The sequence below is a fragment of the Syngnathus leptorhynchus genome, chromosome 17 (assembly GCF_054491065.1).
Source record: "Syngnathus leptorhynchus isolate UIUO chromosome 17, UIUO_Slep, whole genome shotgun sequence".
In the NCBI taxonomy this organism is placed as follows: domain Eukaryota; kingdom Metazoa; phylum Chordata; class Actinopteri; order Syngnathiformes; family Syngnathidae; genus Syngnathus; species Syngnathus leptorhynchus.
Window position 1 is genome coordinate 2,490,374 of NC_141211.1, and position 16,819 is coordinate 2,507,192.

At 44.2% G+C, this 16,819-nt stretch overlaps 4 protein-coding genes and 1 long non-coding RNA gene across 6 annotated transcripts; 3 read left to right on the plus strand and 2 right to left on the minus strand.

Annotated features, from left to right (window-relative positions):
• Positions 1-329: 329 nt before the first annotated feature.
• On the plus strand, positions 330-2,101 carry ufm1 (ubiquitin-fold modifier 1). The gene is made up of 6 exons (XM_085935343.1): positions 330-407; positions 511-567; positions 814-871; positions 1,127-1,166; positions 1,530-1,562; positions 1,647-2,101. Coding segments are annotated over exons 1-6 (279 nt in total). The 5' UTR covers positions 330-405; the 3' UTR covers positions 1,736-2,101.
• A 151-nt stretch (positions 2,102-2,252) lies between these two features.
• smad9 (SMAD family member 9) lies at positions 2,253-6,951 on the plus strand. The gene is made up of 11 exons (XM_085935338.1): positions 2,253-2,805; positions 2,997-3,141; positions 3,545-3,638; positions 4,209-4,398; positions 4,629-4,875; positions 4,971-5,186; positions 5,250-5,519; positions 5,587-5,694; positions 5,757-5,978; positions 6,244-6,500; positions 6,586-6,951. Exons 5-11 carry the CDS (start codon positions 4,680-4,682, stop codon positions 6,727-6,729), a joined length of 1,413 nt encoding a protein of 470 aa, XP_085791464.1. The 5' UTR covers positions 2,253-2,805; positions 2,997-3,141; positions 3,545-3,638; positions 4,209-4,398; positions 4,629-4,679; the 3' UTR covers positions 6,730-6,951.
• A 45-nt stretch (positions 6,952-6,996) lies between these two features.
• On the minus strand, positions 6,997-8,306 carry rfxap (regulatory factor X-associated protein). Its single transcript, XM_085935341.1, has 3 exons — positions 7,583-8,306; positions 7,354-7,464; positions 6,997-7,267 (listed from the first exon to the last, which is right to left on the minus strand). Exons 1-3 carry the CDS (start codon positions 8,003-8,005, stop codon positions 7,160-7,162), a joined length of 642 nt encoding a protein of 213 aa, XP_085791467.1. The 5' UTR covers positions 8,006-8,306; the 3' UTR covers positions 6,997-7,159.
• LOC147042962 (uncharacterized) lies at positions 7,981-12,106 on the plus strand. Its single transcript, XR_015068610.1, has 3 exons — positions 7,981-8,530; positions 9,931-10,101; positions 10,544-12,106. It is a non-coding gene; the product is annotated as an uncharacterized LOC147042962 (long non-coding RNA).
• On the minus strand, positions 11,964-14,706 carry LOC147042963 (interferon regulatory factor 1-like). Of its 2 annotated transcripts, none has more exons than XM_085935339.1 (8): positions 14,547-14,706; positions 14,060-14,253; positions 13,829-13,993; positions 13,680-13,711; positions 13,205-13,478; positions 13,049-13,071; positions 12,859-12,967; positions 11,964-12,531 (listed from the first exon to the last, which is right to left on the minus strand). In XM_085935339.1, the coding sequence occupies exons 2-8, from the start codon at positions 14,244-14,246 to the stop codon at positions 12,347-12,349; spliced, it is 975 nt and encodes a 324-aa protein (XP_085791465.1). In that variant the 5' UTR covers positions 14,247-14,253; positions 14,547-14,706; the 3' UTR covers positions 11,964-12,346. The 2 variants fall into 2 exon arrangements, with proteins under 2 accessions (XP_085791465.1, XP_085791466.1); XM_085935340.1 differs by having other exon boundaries at positions 12,380-12,564.
• Positions 14,707-16,819: the final 2,113 nt, after the last annotated feature.

The following is a 16,819-nucleotide window of genomic DNA, read 5'->3' on the forward strand; positions in this document are numbered from 1 at the left end:
ATAACAGGTTTTGGGCCATTGTTAGTACATCATTAATTCTGAAAAGATATAATCTTTTAAGTATTGAAAAAAAACGCGTTTAAAGTTTAACTTGTTCGTTGTCAATATGTCGATGCGCATCATTGTTGCCATTTACGGTAAATGTTAGTAGGCCGACAATGATGCCTTTTTCAAAAGTACTCACAATCACTTTCCGTTTTTTTTTTTATTCCTTGTCAACGTATGTGAAAGTAATACATTTTCTTATTTCGATAAAAACTTAATTTCTGTAAAACTGCTAAGGCGTACAATAATAAGCAGAAAATACAAAATCCACCTAAATCGATGACGTGTACATAACGGGGTCCTTCTGGACTTCCGGGTGTGTGTAAACAACTCACAAGTCGAGTCGTCTCGCCTGAAAAAATGTATGTTATTACTCTTTTACCTTTGACATTCCTTCTGAATATTTCTCAAAATACCTGTTTAAAGCGGAGGTGATAACTGAGCTATTATTGTTCGCTTGTCCAGGTCTAAAGTAACATTTAAAATCACGTTGACGTCGGACCCCCGGCTCCCGTTCAAAGTGTGAGTACTTTGACAGCTAAAATCGATCTGAAATGTGATTTAAACCATTTCTGTTCGAATGTTTAGTTTCATTAATTATCTTGTTTTACTCTGATGAGGTTGTTTGAGTCAGTGCAGCTCGTCGCTTAGGCAATTTCAAACAATTAAGTCAGGTTTCCTATCATAAGGTCCACGTTTATGTAAAGAATAATCAATTGTCTTTTCAAAGTACAGTATTGAAATATGTGTTGTATCTGTTTTAAATAGATTAAGTGTCCCAGAGAGCACGCCATTCACAGCAGTTCTGAAGTTTGCCGCCGAAGAGGTAAGACAACTAATTGAAGAGTGGCCATCAGAATCTTTCAAACCCTCTGCCTACTGTTCTTCAAAAAGAATCTGCTGGATTTGAAAAGGAAGAGAAGGTCCCCAACTAAGCTCCAGTAACATTGGTCTCCACAGAGCATAAAGAATATATTCCCATTTACAATATGAATGTGTTTACCTTTCAATTGTGTGGAATGGGAAAAGCTTTTTGTGGCATGTCTGTGTGGATTTGAACCAACTGTGGCCTTATTTGCAGTTTAAAGTGCCACCAGCCACCAGCGCCATCATCACCAATGGTGAGTCTTCACATCTTTATCTGACGTGATATTGAACTTTTTGGGGGTGTCAAAGCTACAGCCAAATCTTTCCAGCCAATACCTTAATGTTCAGAATTCTGGAAGCGCTCTATCAGCCCCTCTCGGCAAAAGCCATAGCCAATCACATGTTATCAATTTCAGTCCAAATAATACAACTATAGATTTCTTTGCAATATTGTTGTAATCTGATTCATGAATTGCTGAATTTTGCCACACTTGTAATTTACCAATTGATCGCTAGGTGGTGCAAGTACTCTATTATAGCATGAGTCGTTCGTTCTTGGTGTGTGTGTGTGTAATCTTGCTCCAGTTTCATTAACATGTCATGTGCTCTCCTTGCAGATGGGATAGGAATCAACCCTGCACAGACTGCAGGTGAGCTCCAATGTTTGTTCAGTTGTCAATTATGCATGACTCAGCAAAGAAAATAGCCTCCTTCACATTTTGTCCTGCTTGCAGGCAACGTGTTCCTGAAGCATGGCTCAGAGCTGCGTATCATCCCCAGAGATCGCGTGGGACGCCGCTCGTCTCCACCGAGAAGACCGTGACCAGACCTCGCCTCGCGTCCTATTTATGTCCTGCTTGACCGTGTGTGTGTTTGTGTGTAGGTGTACACTCATAATGACACACCGCATGCTGCCAGCCACAGTAAGTGGATGTTAACAGAATTTTTTCATCTTTATGAATAACAATAAAATGACAGTCACTTAGCGTAACACGCCACACCTTACTTTTTGGACCATATTTTGGCATTCCGATTGCCATAAGAACCTCAACCCGGAATTTTAGTATGTTGTCCTCGCTGGATCCCAGGGTAATTTACCAAGGCCTAAAAAAGACCCTGCAAGTTGAGGTCCGGTAATCGGTGGCGCTACTTATGAAAATGAAAAATACATACATTGTACCACAGACAATGTTGACTCCGACTCATCATTGAAATTATAAGGATTTTTTTGGGTGGTTCAGAAAAGGTCAAGTATTTTTGCAGGTGCAGATCTCAGTGCCAGTGTCAAGGCACACTTTTTTTCTGTTTCAACATTTTGCATCAAAAATCAACAGGAACATACTTCTATGGATACCAAATGTAGTGGAAACTGACAGTTCTTTGGACTGTGCCCATTAACAGAGATCAACTTGTGTTCCATGGAACTTTCGGCAAAAGTGGTGGCGACACAAAAAGTTCTACGGACTGACTCCCAAGATTCCTACTGTAACCATTTTGCTGGATTTAACATGCAATGATAAATGGAAATTCTATTTTTTGTTGACCTGTAAAGTGGCCATTTTATATTGCTGTTAAGTGAAAGTATGGAATAATATTTATTGATTCAGTTGATCAAGTATCTTCTTGATCCAGCTCGCAGCGCAGACGCCGGCGGACGCTCCGCTGCCTCCGCTGCCACACTAGACGAACCGCTGTGCAAAACAAAAGAGGATGCAATGCTTTCCCCTCCTCCTGGCGGTGGTGGCGGCGGTGGTGACGTTTCGCGGCAGTTGCTGTAAACTGCGAAAATGTCAAACTTGCAGACTGAGCGTCGCCAGCCAGGCTTGCGTCATTAACCGGACCAAACCGCAGCACGGCGTCGGCCTGCAGTATCCCTCCGCCTACCACCTTAAGGTAATGAAATAACATGAAACTACAAATGATATAATACCTAAGGTACGTGTATTTGATTAACGTTCTTGTAGTTTTTAACCTGTCAATGCGTTGTGTTTTAAATTAATTTGTTTGCGTTATCCATTTGGTTGCAAATGAAACCGTGATGCGTTCACGGACTTGAAGCGTACGCTTTAAAACATGTTTGTCAGGTGGGAAGGCGGCGGAGGGATCTGGAGCGCCGGCGCTGCGGTTCCAGCCAGCCTGACGCCGCCGTGGCTGCTGTGTGGCGCTCCGGCTGGAGCCTGCAGGAGCCCAGCAGACTCCAACGGGCCGGCCCGCCTCGGACCTGCCGCGGTAAGTGGACGACTTGCTACCGCAACCGGTTCCGTTTGCCCTTCACAACAATCGCTTGCCCACTCAAGTTAGGATTTGGGTTTTCATTTTGATAGCTGTGACTATAAATCAAAAGTTCGAGGCACAAAACAACTTTAAAATGTTAACCATCTAGTTTTTATGAGTATTTTCGACTTTAGGGTGAATGCCCAAGATGACCTTAAAATGCTCTGTGACCTTTACAGAGTAATTTATCTGTACCTGTAATTTGATTTAACAGTATTATCCAAAGCAAATATTGGTAACACTGTTAGTTCATGCTCATATGTGCGGACCCTCCGGTTCTGCTTAGCTCACTTAGCACCTTTTTTCCCCCAAAATACTTTTAATTTGAAACCCTGACAACGGATGCCCTCAACTCAAGTGGGCTTCCACAGTGCAAACGTGCACCTTCACTGACTTCAGTCGCGACACGCACCGCGTGGACTACTTACTCCCACAAATACTACCACTAACGTGTAGGTGAGACTTTATTATTATTAGTATTCTGTTGCTACTTATGATCTGCATTTTAATCATTTCAAGTTGTAAACCGTTTAAATAGTCCTTTAAGGAACTTTTGCATTTAATGTCACTTGTTTTCCAGCTTTGAATAAAGACAATTTTGTCACAAATCCTTTGAATAATGTCTAATTAAATGTGCCTGAATGACACGTTTTGTGAGCGTTGCGTTCAGTTGTAATAAACGGAATCTTGTTTACTTTTTGCCGAGGAGTGGGCGTGAGGAGGAAGAAGAAGAAGAAGAAGAAGAGGAGGGTTGGGGGGGGGGACTGGTGATAAAGCATTAGGTAATTGGACTATCTGAGCCGGCAGACTGTGTGACGCCGGCTTCCAGAAAGCAGTTGCGTGTGAATGCTATACTTGACTCATTTTTTTTTTTTAAGTCATGTTAAGTATGGACCTGCTCACTCCCGATGATGATGATGATGATGATGATGATGATGATGATGATGATGATGTATGGAGATCCAGAAAATAAGAGACACAAATCCCTCCTTCTGTCCTGTGATGTTGTTCTGGCCAGACAGTTTGGCTCCTGGGCGTCTTCACAAGAGAAAGAAAAAAACGCTCCAAGAGGACCTTTCTCTGCCTCCTCCCCCCTCCTCCTCCTTCTGCCTGGAAAAGCCTTTCTCCTCATCACCAGCATCTTCTCACCTTTCTTGACAGACGCACAGGACTCGACGGAATCACCTGAGCACTTTTCAGCACGACAAAAGGGTGAGTGTTTATTGTCTGTTCATAATTTGTCAATGTGTGTTCACACTTGTTTGGGAGTGGACCAATAATAAGTTGCTAATTGTAATGAAGCCATAAATTGGCATGCTCATCATCCCATCAAGGGCAAGTGCGTATTACAGACTGTCAACAGTCGTTAATTTGTTTGATACTTGCATGATAATAAGTACCGAAAAAAAAAAAAAAAGTCATCTTCTCACTTCTCTCAACAGATGCGGCAAACCTAGACCGGGATCATCTCGATTCTGAGCAAAAAAGTGACCATGAACTCATCCACGTCCATCACGTCACTCTTCTCCTTTACCAGCCCGGCGGTCAAGCGTCTGCTTGGCTGGAAGCAGGGCGACGAAGAGGAGAAGTGGGCTGAGAAAGCTGTGGACTCCCTGGTCAAGAAGCTCAAGAAGAAAAAAGGAGCCATGGAGGAGCTGGAGCGAGCTCTCAGCTGCCCAGGACAGCCCAGTGAGTGGACGCTTTATAGCAGCCGATAAAATCCAATCGGGAAAATGTAAAGATCCCTAACCTCGTTATCATGACTCGGCATTCAAATCATCAAGGCAAGTGCGTGACCATCCCTCGCTCGCTGGACGGGAGGCTGCAGGTGTCTCACCGCAAGGGCCTGCCGCACGTCATCTACTGTCGCGTGTGGCGCTGGCCGGACCTGCAGTCGCACCACGAGCTCAAGGCGCTCGACTGCTGCGAGTTTCCCTTCGGCTCCAAGCAGAAGGACATCTGCGTCAATCCGTACCACTACCGTCGCGTGGAAACGCCAGGTAAGTGGGAGAATCCCGCAGAATCCAAAACAGGAAGTCAATTGGAGTTTTTTCTTCATCCAGTGCTGCCGCCCGTCTTGGTGCCACGCCACAGCGAGTTCAACCCGGAGCACAGCCTGCTCGCCAAGTTCCGCAACGCCTCGTTGCACAATGATACCCTGATGCCGCAGAACGCCGCCTACCCGGAGTCCTTCCCGCCGCTGCCGGGCTCCTCGTCCTCCTTCACGTCGGCCTCGCCGTCCTCCTCGTCTCACGGACGCTCGCCCGCATCGCAGGGTTACCCCGACTCGCCCTGCAGCCCCACCGAGCCGGGTAGCCCCTACCAAATTGCAGGTTCGACATCGGTCGGCTGCGTAAACGGGCTGCGGCAGAACCCCAAACCTTTTTCTTTTTCCATCAGAGACTCCGCCTCCACCGTACAGCATGATGGAGTCCAGCCCCCAGGAGGACGTGAAGCCCTGCAATGCCACAGAGGTCACCAAGCTCACCTTCTCTGCTCCACACAGAGGCGAGTTCAGCTTGTTCTACCGAAAGGATTTCCTCGCTTGACGCATGGCGTCCCTCCTCCAGATTTGCGTCCCGTGTGCTACGAGGAGCCCGAGTACTGGTGCTCCATCGCTTACTACGAGCTGAACAACCGGGTGGGCGAGACGTTCCACGCGTCCTCGCGCAGCGTGCTGGTGGACGGCTTCACTGACCCGTCCAACAATAAGAACCGCTTCTGCCTCGGCCTGCTGTCCAATGTCAACCGCAACTCCACCATCGAGCACACGCGCCGACACATCGGAAAAGGTCATTTTGAAATTCGGAGGGTTCAAAGAAATATTGAGTGATGACGCTAATGACAAGAACTGATGAAAAACCTGGAATGAATACATAATTGTCACATTTTTTTTCTTTTTCAAACAAAAAGTGAATTCTACGAAATTACTTTCATTGCAAGTCCAATAACGTTCTGCAAATTTCTCAGATTTGATTTGACTCTTTCAAGTTATTGCCAAAAAAAATGATTGCGTAAAAATGATCCAGAACCTTGGATGTCATTTCCTTTTTTAAGGCTTGCACTTGTACTACGTGGGCGGCGAGGTGTACGCCGAGTGCTTGAGCGACAGCAGCGTGTTTGTGCAGAGCCGCAACTGCAACTTCCAGCACGGCTTCCACGCTACCACCGTGTGCAAGATCCCCAGCGGCTGCAGCTTGAAAATCTTCAACAACCAGCTTTTCGCCCAGCTGCTCGCACAGTCCGTCAACCACGGCTTCGAGGTGGTCTACGAGCTCACCAAGATGTGCACCATCCGTATGAGCTTTGTCAAGGTGACCATGTAAAAAGCCAGATGTGCTTCCAGTTCCCAAGGAAGATCGTCTTGAGGTGATGTCCAATTGCGCTCTTTCATTCTAGGGTTGGGGGGCGGAGTACCACCGCCAGGATGTGACCAGCACCCCCTGCTGGATTGAAGTGCATCTACATGGGCCCCTGCAATGGCTGGACAAGGTGCTCACTCAAATGGGTTCCCCGCACAACCCTATCTCATCCGTGTCGTAGTAAGCAGACGGTTGAAGTTTGGAAGGATGACAGCGCGGCGCCTCCAGAAGCTTCCCAGGATGACGGTCCTTGTTTACTGTGAGACTTCTTGATCGCTTTGTGTTTTATTGTGTATCCCCGCGGCACTTCTACACCAGGCAGCGCTTCCTGTGTGATTTGTCCTTTATTATTATTTTAATGACCAATGTTTGCTTGAACTTCAATTAAACTTTTTTTTTTAAAGATGATGCTATTAGGATAGATATGTATACAAACACAAATTGGCACAATGCAAATCGAGATGTTTCACTGGTTTAAATATTTTTATTTCACTCTCTGTGTGGCTTGTGACCAGAAAATCCTCCTTTCCTTTTTTTTTCCCCAAACAAAAACACCAACAAACTGCAAATAGAATAATAAATAAATAATACAGTGGAGCGTACGCGGCTGGTCAGCATCCGCTGAAGTTATGCTGCAGCGTAAGGGTTCGACTCTGCACCGCCAGGATCTGCTGCTGCTGCTGCAGGAAATGGATCACCTCGGGACTCCTCAGCAGCGACTGCGGACATCAGCATAACACAATTTTATTTTATACAGGCTAAATTTGTGTGTGTTCAAATACGTTTCCATAGATAAGTTACTTACCAGCCTTTTTTGGTTGAGCACCTGCTCGATGAGAGAGGGTCTGGCCGGCCGGTCTCCCATGGCCCCCAGACGCTGCTTGTTGACAGACACGGGACGTTCCTCGCAGTTGTCCTGAACCAAAAGCAACATATTCCTTTATTTGTCCCACATAGGAAGAGTCCAGAAAATTAAGAAGCAAGCAATCATGCTAATGAATCATTATTTTGTGTGTGTTTTGTGGAGCCCCTACGTCAATTTTGTTGGTAGACATGGCCTGGTCGCTCTTCTTCTTCTTGTACTTGTCCTTGTACATCTTGTTGCGGTGCTTCTTGCACATCCAGGGCTTACGCTGCTTGGCCACCTGCGTCGTGGTTTCGGTGCAGCCGTCGTAGGTGCACTGCTTGGGCGCGGCGCCGTCGCCCTCCGACGCATCGTCGTCGTTCAGCTCCTCCGGACTGCCGGCGCCGTCCCGGGGGTCGGACGCGTCGAGCACATCGCTCTCCTCGTCGGCGTCGTCCAGGTCCATGAGGTCGGCGGCCTCCATGGGGATGAGTGTGATCACGTCGCGGCTGTCCACCGAGCGGCTGTCGCCCACGATGTAGCGCTGGCCGTCCTTGGTGAGCAGGATGGCCTTGGAGGCGTCCGTGCGGACCGAAGTTTCGTCATCGCTCATCTTCGAAAAACACGCTAACGTCCACCTCAAAATTGTCTGCGTTAGCAACGGTATGCCATATTTCGCGCAATTGTTTCAACAAAACAGTCGAAACATTAGGCTGCTATGCGTAAACATGACGTCATAAACCAGGGACGTGTTTGTTGTCTGAAGTGACAGCTCTTCTTCGTATAGTTTTCCTCGCCTCAATCGGCTTCATGCGCTAGCGCGCCCTCCTGTGGATCAAGTAGGGAATGAGAATTTTACCGATCGCCATCAGTTTCCTGCGATTTGGGCAAACCCGCAATGAATTGTGGGTTATATGCTTTGCCCGATTGGTTATCAGTGGTAGCCTGGACAAGCCCGACCCAAAACACGCTGATTTGGGTTTTATAAGCCGGCAGATTGACCGTCCATTTCTAGGGAAAGGGAACAGAGTGTTAAATTTAGAAATGTGGCTGTCTTCTGCCGGATAAATTCTTACAGTCTTAGTTTAACTAATTAATTTTTTTTAACCTAGAATTTGAGCACGTGACCAGAATCCCGGTGAGTTCTTCCCCAAATTAATTTCAACATTACGGTAAAAAGCAAACTGTGCAAATTGAAAGTGTTTATTTATGTGGGAGAGTGGAGCACTGTTATCAATCAATCTGCCCGTTTTTGCTTGCCCGTTCACTTGTTAAATTGCTGTAACAGGAATAACCCTTAGATGGCGCCAGAGTACGCGGAAAAGATTACGTCCGTCCTAGCTAATCCAAAAGGAATGCGAATAAGGAAGTGTCGTTTATGACCTCCCATGATGCTCTAACAGTTCGAGCGCTCTGAATCTTGATTTGTTTTTCTTTATTTCGTCAAGTACAGCACACTTATTACAACTTGATTTCACATTTTGTTTTACATGACTAGTCGAAAAGGGAAGCGAGTTGAAGCAATTCTCAAAGGCTGTCAAACGTAAACAACACCTTTAACCTATTTTTCCCGTTTTTAATTTGCGGCTCAATTTGGTCACGCAAACATTCCCAGACGTCATTCAGGCGCGAAGTCTGCTGCCGAATGTGGCTCGTATGCTGGATTAAAAATAATAAACATTGTCCCAATAATGTCAAATGACAGCCAATACAAAATCTCCGCCTTTGTAAAGAGCATGACGTATGTTCTACTATGAAAAGAATTGAATGACAACGAGCTTTGTTGAGTCTAAAGCCAGGATAAATAAAAACCAGCTTGGTGGCAAATATGAGCCAATTTTCCGAGTTAGGGAGCATTTCTTTGGAAATGGCTTTGGCAATCCTGCAGCCAGGCGCCCCTGCTGGCCAATCTAGTTGTTGTCTCTCGTAAGTCATGTGACTTCTCCTAAACCAGACAGCATGCAGGCTGAACCTTGCACGTTGCTTTACTTGAGATATGATCATTGTTGAAAAATGGCATGCTAAAAATAAAAAATAAAAAAAAAGTAGCGCAGGTGAACTGGTTCTACAGGTTGCAGTCCTTCTTCATAGGAAAAACGTTTTGTTGTAGCTCTTACTATCGTGACTGCTGGCATGTACCGTCTTGATTGCCCGGTGGGACAAGGCATTAAAGAAAATTCCATTACGCATCATATTTGTGCCTCAAACAGGTTTGCAGGACTGGATATGACCCCCTCGTGACCTACCCCCACTTCTTAAAAAAAGAGGCTTCAAGTTTTTATTGCCACTCCCAGTTGACGTTGACTGTAGTTAACGCAGACTTTAATGTGTGTGTGTGGGGGGGGTGGTACTGTAACAGATTTGGGGACGGAAATCCGCCCTCGACATTGTTGTGTAGGAGTGCGAGTGTGCTGTCAACTGTGCGAACAGTTGACTTCCTGGAATGACCGCAGTGACATCTGTATAATTACATGCACAAACGTAATTCAAAAGAATGCAGTTATGTTGTTGTGTTTTTTTCTCCCTTTAATTGAACAGATCATTGATGTTGACATGTTCATTCCTGAATTCATAGTCAAGCATTCTCCAAGCTAAACCAGCCAGCCAGCAGCTGCTTCAACTTTCTCTTCATATTTGTAAACTATAATACAACCAAGAAAGCCTCACCCTCCTCCGGAAGGAAGCCAATAACGGAAGAAAAAAACCCAAGTGGTTGTTTTTTTTATATTTATATTCAACCCCACACAATTGCATGTGTGCTGTCTCCCATCTTTCCTGTCCTGTGCGCCTGCTCGGGCTGTTCTGCTAAACCACCTGACTTTCTGTCACTCCTCCTTCCCTGCCTTCTCTCTCTCTCTCTCTCTTTCTCTCTTTCTCTCTCTTTCTCTCTCTTTCTCTCTCTTTCTCTCTCTTTCTCTCTCTTTCTCTCTCTTTCTCTCTCTTTCTCTCTCTTTCTCTCTCTTTCTCTCTCTTTCTCTCTCTCTCTCTCTCTCTCTCTCTCTCTCTCTCTCTCTCTCTCTCTCTCTCCACTGCATAAACATGCATCTGCTTTCTGTCATACTGTCATGTTCATGAATAAACGGATGGAAAGTGTCAATGAATAAAAAAAAAAAAAACCCTGCACATCTGTTTTTGTTTTCTTTTGTTGTAGGTGCAGGATATTTTCCCACGGTAGATGGCATCCTGGCCAGGGGGGGAGAGTGTCTTTTGCCACAACGGCTTTGACGTTTCCTGTAAAGCACGTGACCGTGCTCAGCACTCATACTCACATAGACTCAAGACGCTTCCTTGCCAAAGGTTGGCACCAGCGCTGAGCACGTTGCTATTTTAAAGAGCATCCACACCTGATTGCCCGCAGGTACTCTTCTTTGGTCTTTGTAAAGGGTTTGGGTGTGACAGCCCTCAACACAGCCTTTATTAAAGTGGGCCAGACTATACCAGGATTCTCATAGGTGTAGTTTTCCATTGGAACTCATCCAAGCCCTAAAATTTCCATCCATCCATCAATTTAAAAAAAAAAAAAATTCCATGCAGATTCTATTAAAGTCAGGTCTTTTTTTGTTGTTGTTGCATTTACATAACACGTGTCAGCCTTTATTTCCTACAAAGGAGGGCAATGTTGAGAATTCCTGAAAAGAAAACATTGCAACACACAAGGTTGCCTTGTTGCCAATTTGAAAGGAAAGTGGGTGACCCTACTTCAGTTTATCATGATGACAAAATACTTTTGTTCGCTACCTTAATACTAATGTTAACACATTAGAAATATTTGGGTCTTTAAGGAATTGACATTCAATGCAACAGTACTCAGAGTTGTGTATTTATTTATTTTTTGTACATAGCTGAGGCTTCGATATTGGACAGCCAAAGTTATTGTATGTAACACAAAAAAATATATACTAAAATTGTGGAAAAAAAATAAATAAATCTATAGTCGGGAGACTGTAAAAATGTTTTTGGTCTTATTCTGGAAAACATCCAGAACAAAGTGATTTTCTTCTAAACTGGGATCAAATTTGACATGGATAGCATTATTGGTCCAACTTGTTGAATATACACCAGGAAATGCCAGGACTATGTTGAGTGGGAGTGGGAGGAGGTTGTTTTTATTTTTTTTGCGCTGGAATTCAAACATTTCACAATAGTTAAGAAAAAAAAGAGAGAAGCGGTCTGCTGTGATCATGTTTTTACAGTTCTGTGTGGAAAGTACCAAAAACGTTGCTCTTCTTCACTTCTCTCTTTTTAGACTTGTTAGTGCATGTACACTAATTAGTCACCCAATTAGGGCAGTACTGGCGTTTACAGTGAACAGAATGTAGTAAGTGAAAATTACACAAGATTATGAATGAAATATATACTGTACATTCATAATGTTATGTCACTTCTGTTCATAAGAATATTACTCCTATTAATAATCAATAAAATAAATCTACTGGTGATTCAATTAGAATAATTGTTAGTTGCAAGTAAATGTCAGCGGCGAAAGAAATGACTTCACTTTGGCTTCTCACTCTTTCTAAAGCATATCTTTCCATTTTTTTTATATAAATAAATGGTAAAAATCCACTCCATACATTTTTGTTTTTATTAGAAAAAACACAACAGACAACTATTTACATGTACATTTACAACTGTTTGGAATTGTTGGGCTGAGGGTAAATGCTTGGCTAGCATGCTCACAACAAAACAGATGACAATTTTATCCCCTGTAAAATTGATGGATGGCTGGATGGATGGACTCCTCTCTCAGGAACAGAGGAATGAAAGTAATAGTCCCTTCATGTGAAAATTCCTTCAGACGTTGCTCATAACGATAGTAGTTATAGCTGCAACCAGTATGAAAACCAAAGAGCTGTGTGTGTCAGGAAGAAGGAGAATCAAAACCTTTTTGGCTGCTGTGGGCCTAAAATGCAATTCCTGAGTGGGCAAGAGTCAGAGCAGGATGAGGGGGTGATCACATCATTAACGACGAGAGGCCCATAAAGTCCAACGAATGAACATCGTTCAGTCCAGAATGGAAGCCACCATATCTCGGGCCACCGAAGTCACTCCAGGACTCATCCGCCACCGCCGCCATGTTGAATTCTGAGTTGAGCGTGATGTACTGAGGGTGCAGCAACTGTTCTTCTACCTCGTCGGCTGTTCAAACAAGAGGGGGCGCACAGTCAGGACCTTGAAGGACACATTGTAACCACAAAGGTCGACCTCAGAGCCGCAGAGACTGAAATTTCCGAAGTAAACCCCCTTGATGACCACAATGCTGGTTTCATTCAATCTAGTGAAGCCCCGTTCACACGCTTAGTGAAAATAGCGGGGCCCGGTAGAGTGTGAGTGTGAGCCGTGGCCAACAGCAGCTCCTCATCCATTTCACACAATTGTGTTCAAGTCCCAACAAAAAACTTTGGACACGGGAGTGAATCCCCGAATGCATGTAGGAAAAGAACAGGGCTGGCAAGCTCTGTTTACCTGAAGACTCGCTCCACTGGCTCCCCGGACTGGTGCACGGGCTCAGGAGTGGCTTGCTGTCACAACTCTTCTTGAGGAATTGTGCGTCTCTTTCCAGTTGCTGGCAAATCTAAAGAGAGAAAAAAATGGAGTTTAGTATTCTTGCATTGTTTATCTGTGGCTGGACAACGTTTGATGAAATGTTGCTCACCTCCACGATGTCGTGTTCAAACTCTGGAGGACGAGCGGGTCGGAAGAGAGACAGAGAAAAAGAGAAGATGCAATCAGAATACACTTCTAGTTTGGAACATTCTGGCCCAAAATAGAACCAAAAGCAACAACGATACTGAGTTTGCGAGGGTCTTACCAGGGCTACGCTCGGGCGAAACTTGAAATCGGTTTTCGAAGCTGATGGACAGGTCGTTCCCCAATCCAAACGGAGCAATATCAACAAAGGAAGTCCTCCATGGCTGCGGCTCGTCCGACAGACTCCTTGTCCGCGACTCGCCGCCTTGCGAGTCCATGCACATTGTGCTGTCCACTACGTTCTCCTGAGTGGACTCGAGGTCGTCGTGCAGCCGAGACAAATCGGGCGGCGACTGGGTATCGCTGTAGTCTGTGTCCTCTGCCGTCATCTTGACCTGCGAGAAGAAGTCTGCGGTGAGATCCAAGTCTCCACGCTACTAATAACTATTCTGATCTGAAACTAGGTTGTTGTCTCATAGGCAATTTGGACCTTGAGTCAAAAAGGTGACGCATTGAAAAGCAGAAACTGAGGGCAACGCTGTGTTTGCTCGCATGTTATAAAATAGGACTCCTAAAAAGTTGGAGAGAGCATTTACCTGCTTCTTGGACTTTGCTTTGTGTTGTTTGGCTGCAAGAGGGAACAAAAGAGTTGACATTTTAATTCCGGCTCAGTCCCAAAGCGGGCTGAGGGGGCGGGGGGGGGGCGGGGGGGGGGGGGGGGGCGGTAGTTGTCAAACGGACCCACCTTTCTGTTTTGGGGGCAGCATCCGGAAGACTCGCATGGCCAATGTGCCCTTATTGATGCTTTTGTTCTTCACTTCCTCAATGTCAGGCAACGAGTTCATGGCGCAACGGAAGTTGGCTTTCCAGGTCTTGGCGTCGCCGCGGCTGTCACCCTCAACGTATTTCCCTGCAAAGGAGTTTTTAGTCCCGGTCCGGCGTAACGTTCCACCTGTGGCGGCGGGTCTCGGCTCACCTGTGTGGATGGCCCACTTCTTAAACAGGCTAGCGTCCTTGTCCATGTCCCAGCCGTGGCGAGCTGCGTGCTTCCAAGGGATGGAGAACATGGTCTTCTCCTCATCAAGCCAGGCCAGACCTGCGATGCTTCTAGAGTTGATCATTTTCTCCAGCCACGGCCGCATCTTCATTCTAGACACCGGCATGTTGAATCTAGAAAAAGCACCCAGAAGAGTGATGAGAATTGTTCTTTCTCTGTGCGTACACATCCACTTGTGGTTCGCTCGTCATTGTGAGAGTGCACCGGCAGGTCACGGCCACGACGTGCACAACAGATCAGATCATCTCAATAAAGCGCTCATTTAGACTTTGTTTTGTCTAAGCAGCACATTGTAAACACTTTAAAGCGCGCAAAGAGGATGCATTTCACCTTTTTTTTTTAAATGTATATAAATAAGACATTACAATCAAGAATCAATTCAATATCATGCTGCATGTCCACTTACAAGCTCTCTTGTGATCAACGGTGAAGACGGAAAAAATAATCCCAATTGGAAAAGTGTTTTTTATATTTCCTCTTGAGGTTTTTCTCCTGTACTTTCTTGTTCTTCTTGTCTATAATGTTGATAGCAGTGAGTAGAGCAAGAGCGAGCTGCTCCCCTTTTAAAGACCTCGGAGGCTGGGAATCCCCGCGTGACCGAGTACACTGCAAAAAACGTCCACCCCCGTTGCAAGAAAATTGGTACGTTACATCGCGTCTGTTACATAAAAGGCGTGAAAAAGTGAATGTTTTCACCCTCCTCGCAGGCTTGGTGTTAGAAATCAGCGGTATGTCTTAAACGAATGAATCAATAGACACAAAAAAAATGCACCTGCATTAGTGTTGTTTGATGTCTCGCAGTTTGAAATGTCTAAAGTCTTTATTCAAGTGTGAATTCACCCAAACGTGGCAAACAAAGAACTCTTCAATGAACCTGCAATGATTCATCTTTTTTTTGTGCAGTAACTTCTATTATCACGCGCATTAGTTTCATCGGGGATGAGCACTTTTTACAGTGCATGTACACATGCGCACTAGCGACCCGCTCTGTTGTTTCACTGAAGTCACGTGATTGAAGATACGAGGGAAGTCCATGCCAGGGTCAGGCGTGGTTGCCCTATGTGGTGTTTGATTAATTGTAATTAAGAATAATTGGCGTGAATTGTTAACATTGTTAGGTTCAGGTAAGAGTTGTGTGCAGCATTCATACAACAGGTTGCGTGCGAAATTAGGGCCACCGCATTAGGTACATTTTAATTCATAAATTGTGTTTTCAGTGTAATTATTCTGAAATCGGTCTAAAATCTATCCTACTCAAAAATGCCGCCAAAGAGATGTGTGTATATAGAAAAACAATTGCTATTTTTATGAAACTCAAAGCAAGATTTTTTTCTATATTCTATATTTTCTTTATATATCTATCTATATATATAGATAGATATATATATTCTCTCTCTCTCTCTCTCTCTCTCTCTCTCTCTCTCTCTCTCTCTCTCTCTCTCTCTCTCTCTCTCTATATATATATATATATATATATATATATATATATATATATATATATATATATATATATATATATATATATATATATATATATATATATATATATAGTGCGTGTATTTTTTTAAAGAAAATATTATTTTGCGTTTCATAATGACAGCAATCGTGTTTCTAGTCACCACCCGCGTGTATCAACTGCATGAAACTAGGTTACTTATCATAATTATCGTCATTGCCATGATCATTATCAGCTCCCTTTTGGCATAAACAAGTCTGGAGAAGTGAAGTGAAGCCGAGCGCTTTTCGCCGAAATGGTGCAGTTATTTCTAAGGCCACTGAAGAGAGCTAATGAGTCGTTTTGGAGGACCTGCGTTGCGCGCTTGTCAGCGTGGTGACGTCAGTGCCAATCAAGCAAAAGATAGAGGCGCTGTTGACGCGCTTCACAAGAGTGGCGCGCGCGCACGTGTCACGGTTCTTTAGGGACTTCCCGCTAGGACGGTCAAGTCTAGTCCGCTCCTGTGCCCATGTGGGTTGGTAGGAGTTCCACGTGCTTTTTTTTCCCAAGTTGTTTCTGACAACCCTGACATCATCCCCCGGTTTTCCCCCACTTTGTTGGCGTTTGTGTGTGTGTGTGTTGGGCGACAGAGGCAGAATAAAGAAGAGATGGAAGTCAGGTGACTTTCCAGAAAATAAGTGTGTTTGTGTGACTGGTGTGTGTGTACTGTGCAATATGCATATAATTTCATTCGAACATAAGCAAGGTAACATTTTATGAGCTCTTCGATGCAAAGAAAATATGATATAATTTAATGTATTTATTTATTTATTTATTTATGGTTGAAAAAAAATCATTCAATAGTTTATTGATTACCAAACTATTTTATTCATTTTATTTATTTTAACCCTAATCCCAAATAAATAAAACAGGTTTAATTTCTGGGACTAAAACATTTTTTTTATTCCCAGGAAAGATTATTTTTTATTTTTTATTATTTATTATTTCGACAAAATACGCGTTGTTTTATTTATTACAAAATGTGATTTTTTGGGGGATAAATATTTTTAGGTTCAGTTTACATAACATAACATGACAGATGTAGATTTATGAATATTTGCACTATATATAAAAGATTCATATAGAAAGCAAATACATTTTTTTACATCTCCATCCTTCCCTGACGTCCCGTCTCCTCTATATCCATCAGCCCACCTGAAGAGGTTACTTTAGTTCAGTGGGCG

What these genes read in the sequence shown, in the direction of transcription:
- rfxap (XM_085935341.1), bottom strand. Translation starts at nt 8,005, where the DNA reads ATGAGCGATGACGAAACTTCGGTCCGCACGGACGCCTCCAAGGCCATC. An exon ending in TGTCTACCAACAAAATTGAC is followed by an intron (nt 7,465 to 7,582) that starts GTAGGGGCTCCA and finishes CTTTTGGTTCAG; the next exon opens with GACAACTGCGAGGAACGTCC. An exon ending in TGCTCAACCAAAAAAGGCTG is followed by an intron (nt 7,268 to 7,353) that starts GTAAGTAACTTA and finishes TGATGTCCGCAG; the next exon opens with TCGCTGCTGAGGAGTCCCGA.
- ufm1 (XM_085935343.1), top strand. An exon ending in CCCCGGCTCCCGTTCAAAGT is followed by an intron (nt 568 to 813) that starts GTGAGTACTTTG and finishes TGTTTTAAATAG; the next exon opens with ATTAAGTGTCCCAGAGAGCA. An exon ending in CAACCCTGCACAGACTGCAG is followed by an intron (nt 1,563 to 1,646) that starts GTGAGCTCCAAT and finishes TCCTGCTTGCAG; the next exon opens with GCAACGTGTTCCTGAAGCAT.
- LOC147042963 (XM_085935339.1), bottom strand. Translation starts at nt 14,246, where the DNA reads ATGCCGGTGTCTAGAATGAAGATGCGGCCGTGGCTGGAGAAAATGATC. An exon ending in GAAGTGGGCCATCCACACAG is followed by an intron (nt 13,994 to 14,059) that starts GTGAGCCGAGAC and finishes ACTCCTTTGCAG; the next exon opens with GGAAATACGTTGAGGGTGAC. An exon ending in GCTGCCCCCAAAACAGAAAG is followed by an intron (nt 13,712 to 13,828) that starts GTGGGTCCGTTT and finishes TCCCTCTTGCAG; the next exon opens with CCAAACAACACAAAGCAAAG.
- smad9 (XM_085935338.1), top strand. Translation starts at nt 4,680, where the DNA reads ATGAACTCATCCACGTCCATCACGTCACTCTTCTCCTTTACCAGCCCG. An exon ending in CAGCTGCCCAGGACAGCCCA is followed by an intron (nt 4,876 to 4,970) that starts GTGAGTGGACGC and finishes CAAATCATCAAG; the next exon opens with GCAAGTGCGTGACCATCCCT. An exon ending in CCGTCGCGTGGAAACGCCAG is followed by an intron (nt 5,187 to 5,249) that starts GTAAGTGGGAGA and finishes TTCTTCATCCAG; the next exon opens with TGCTGCCGCCCGTCTTGGTG.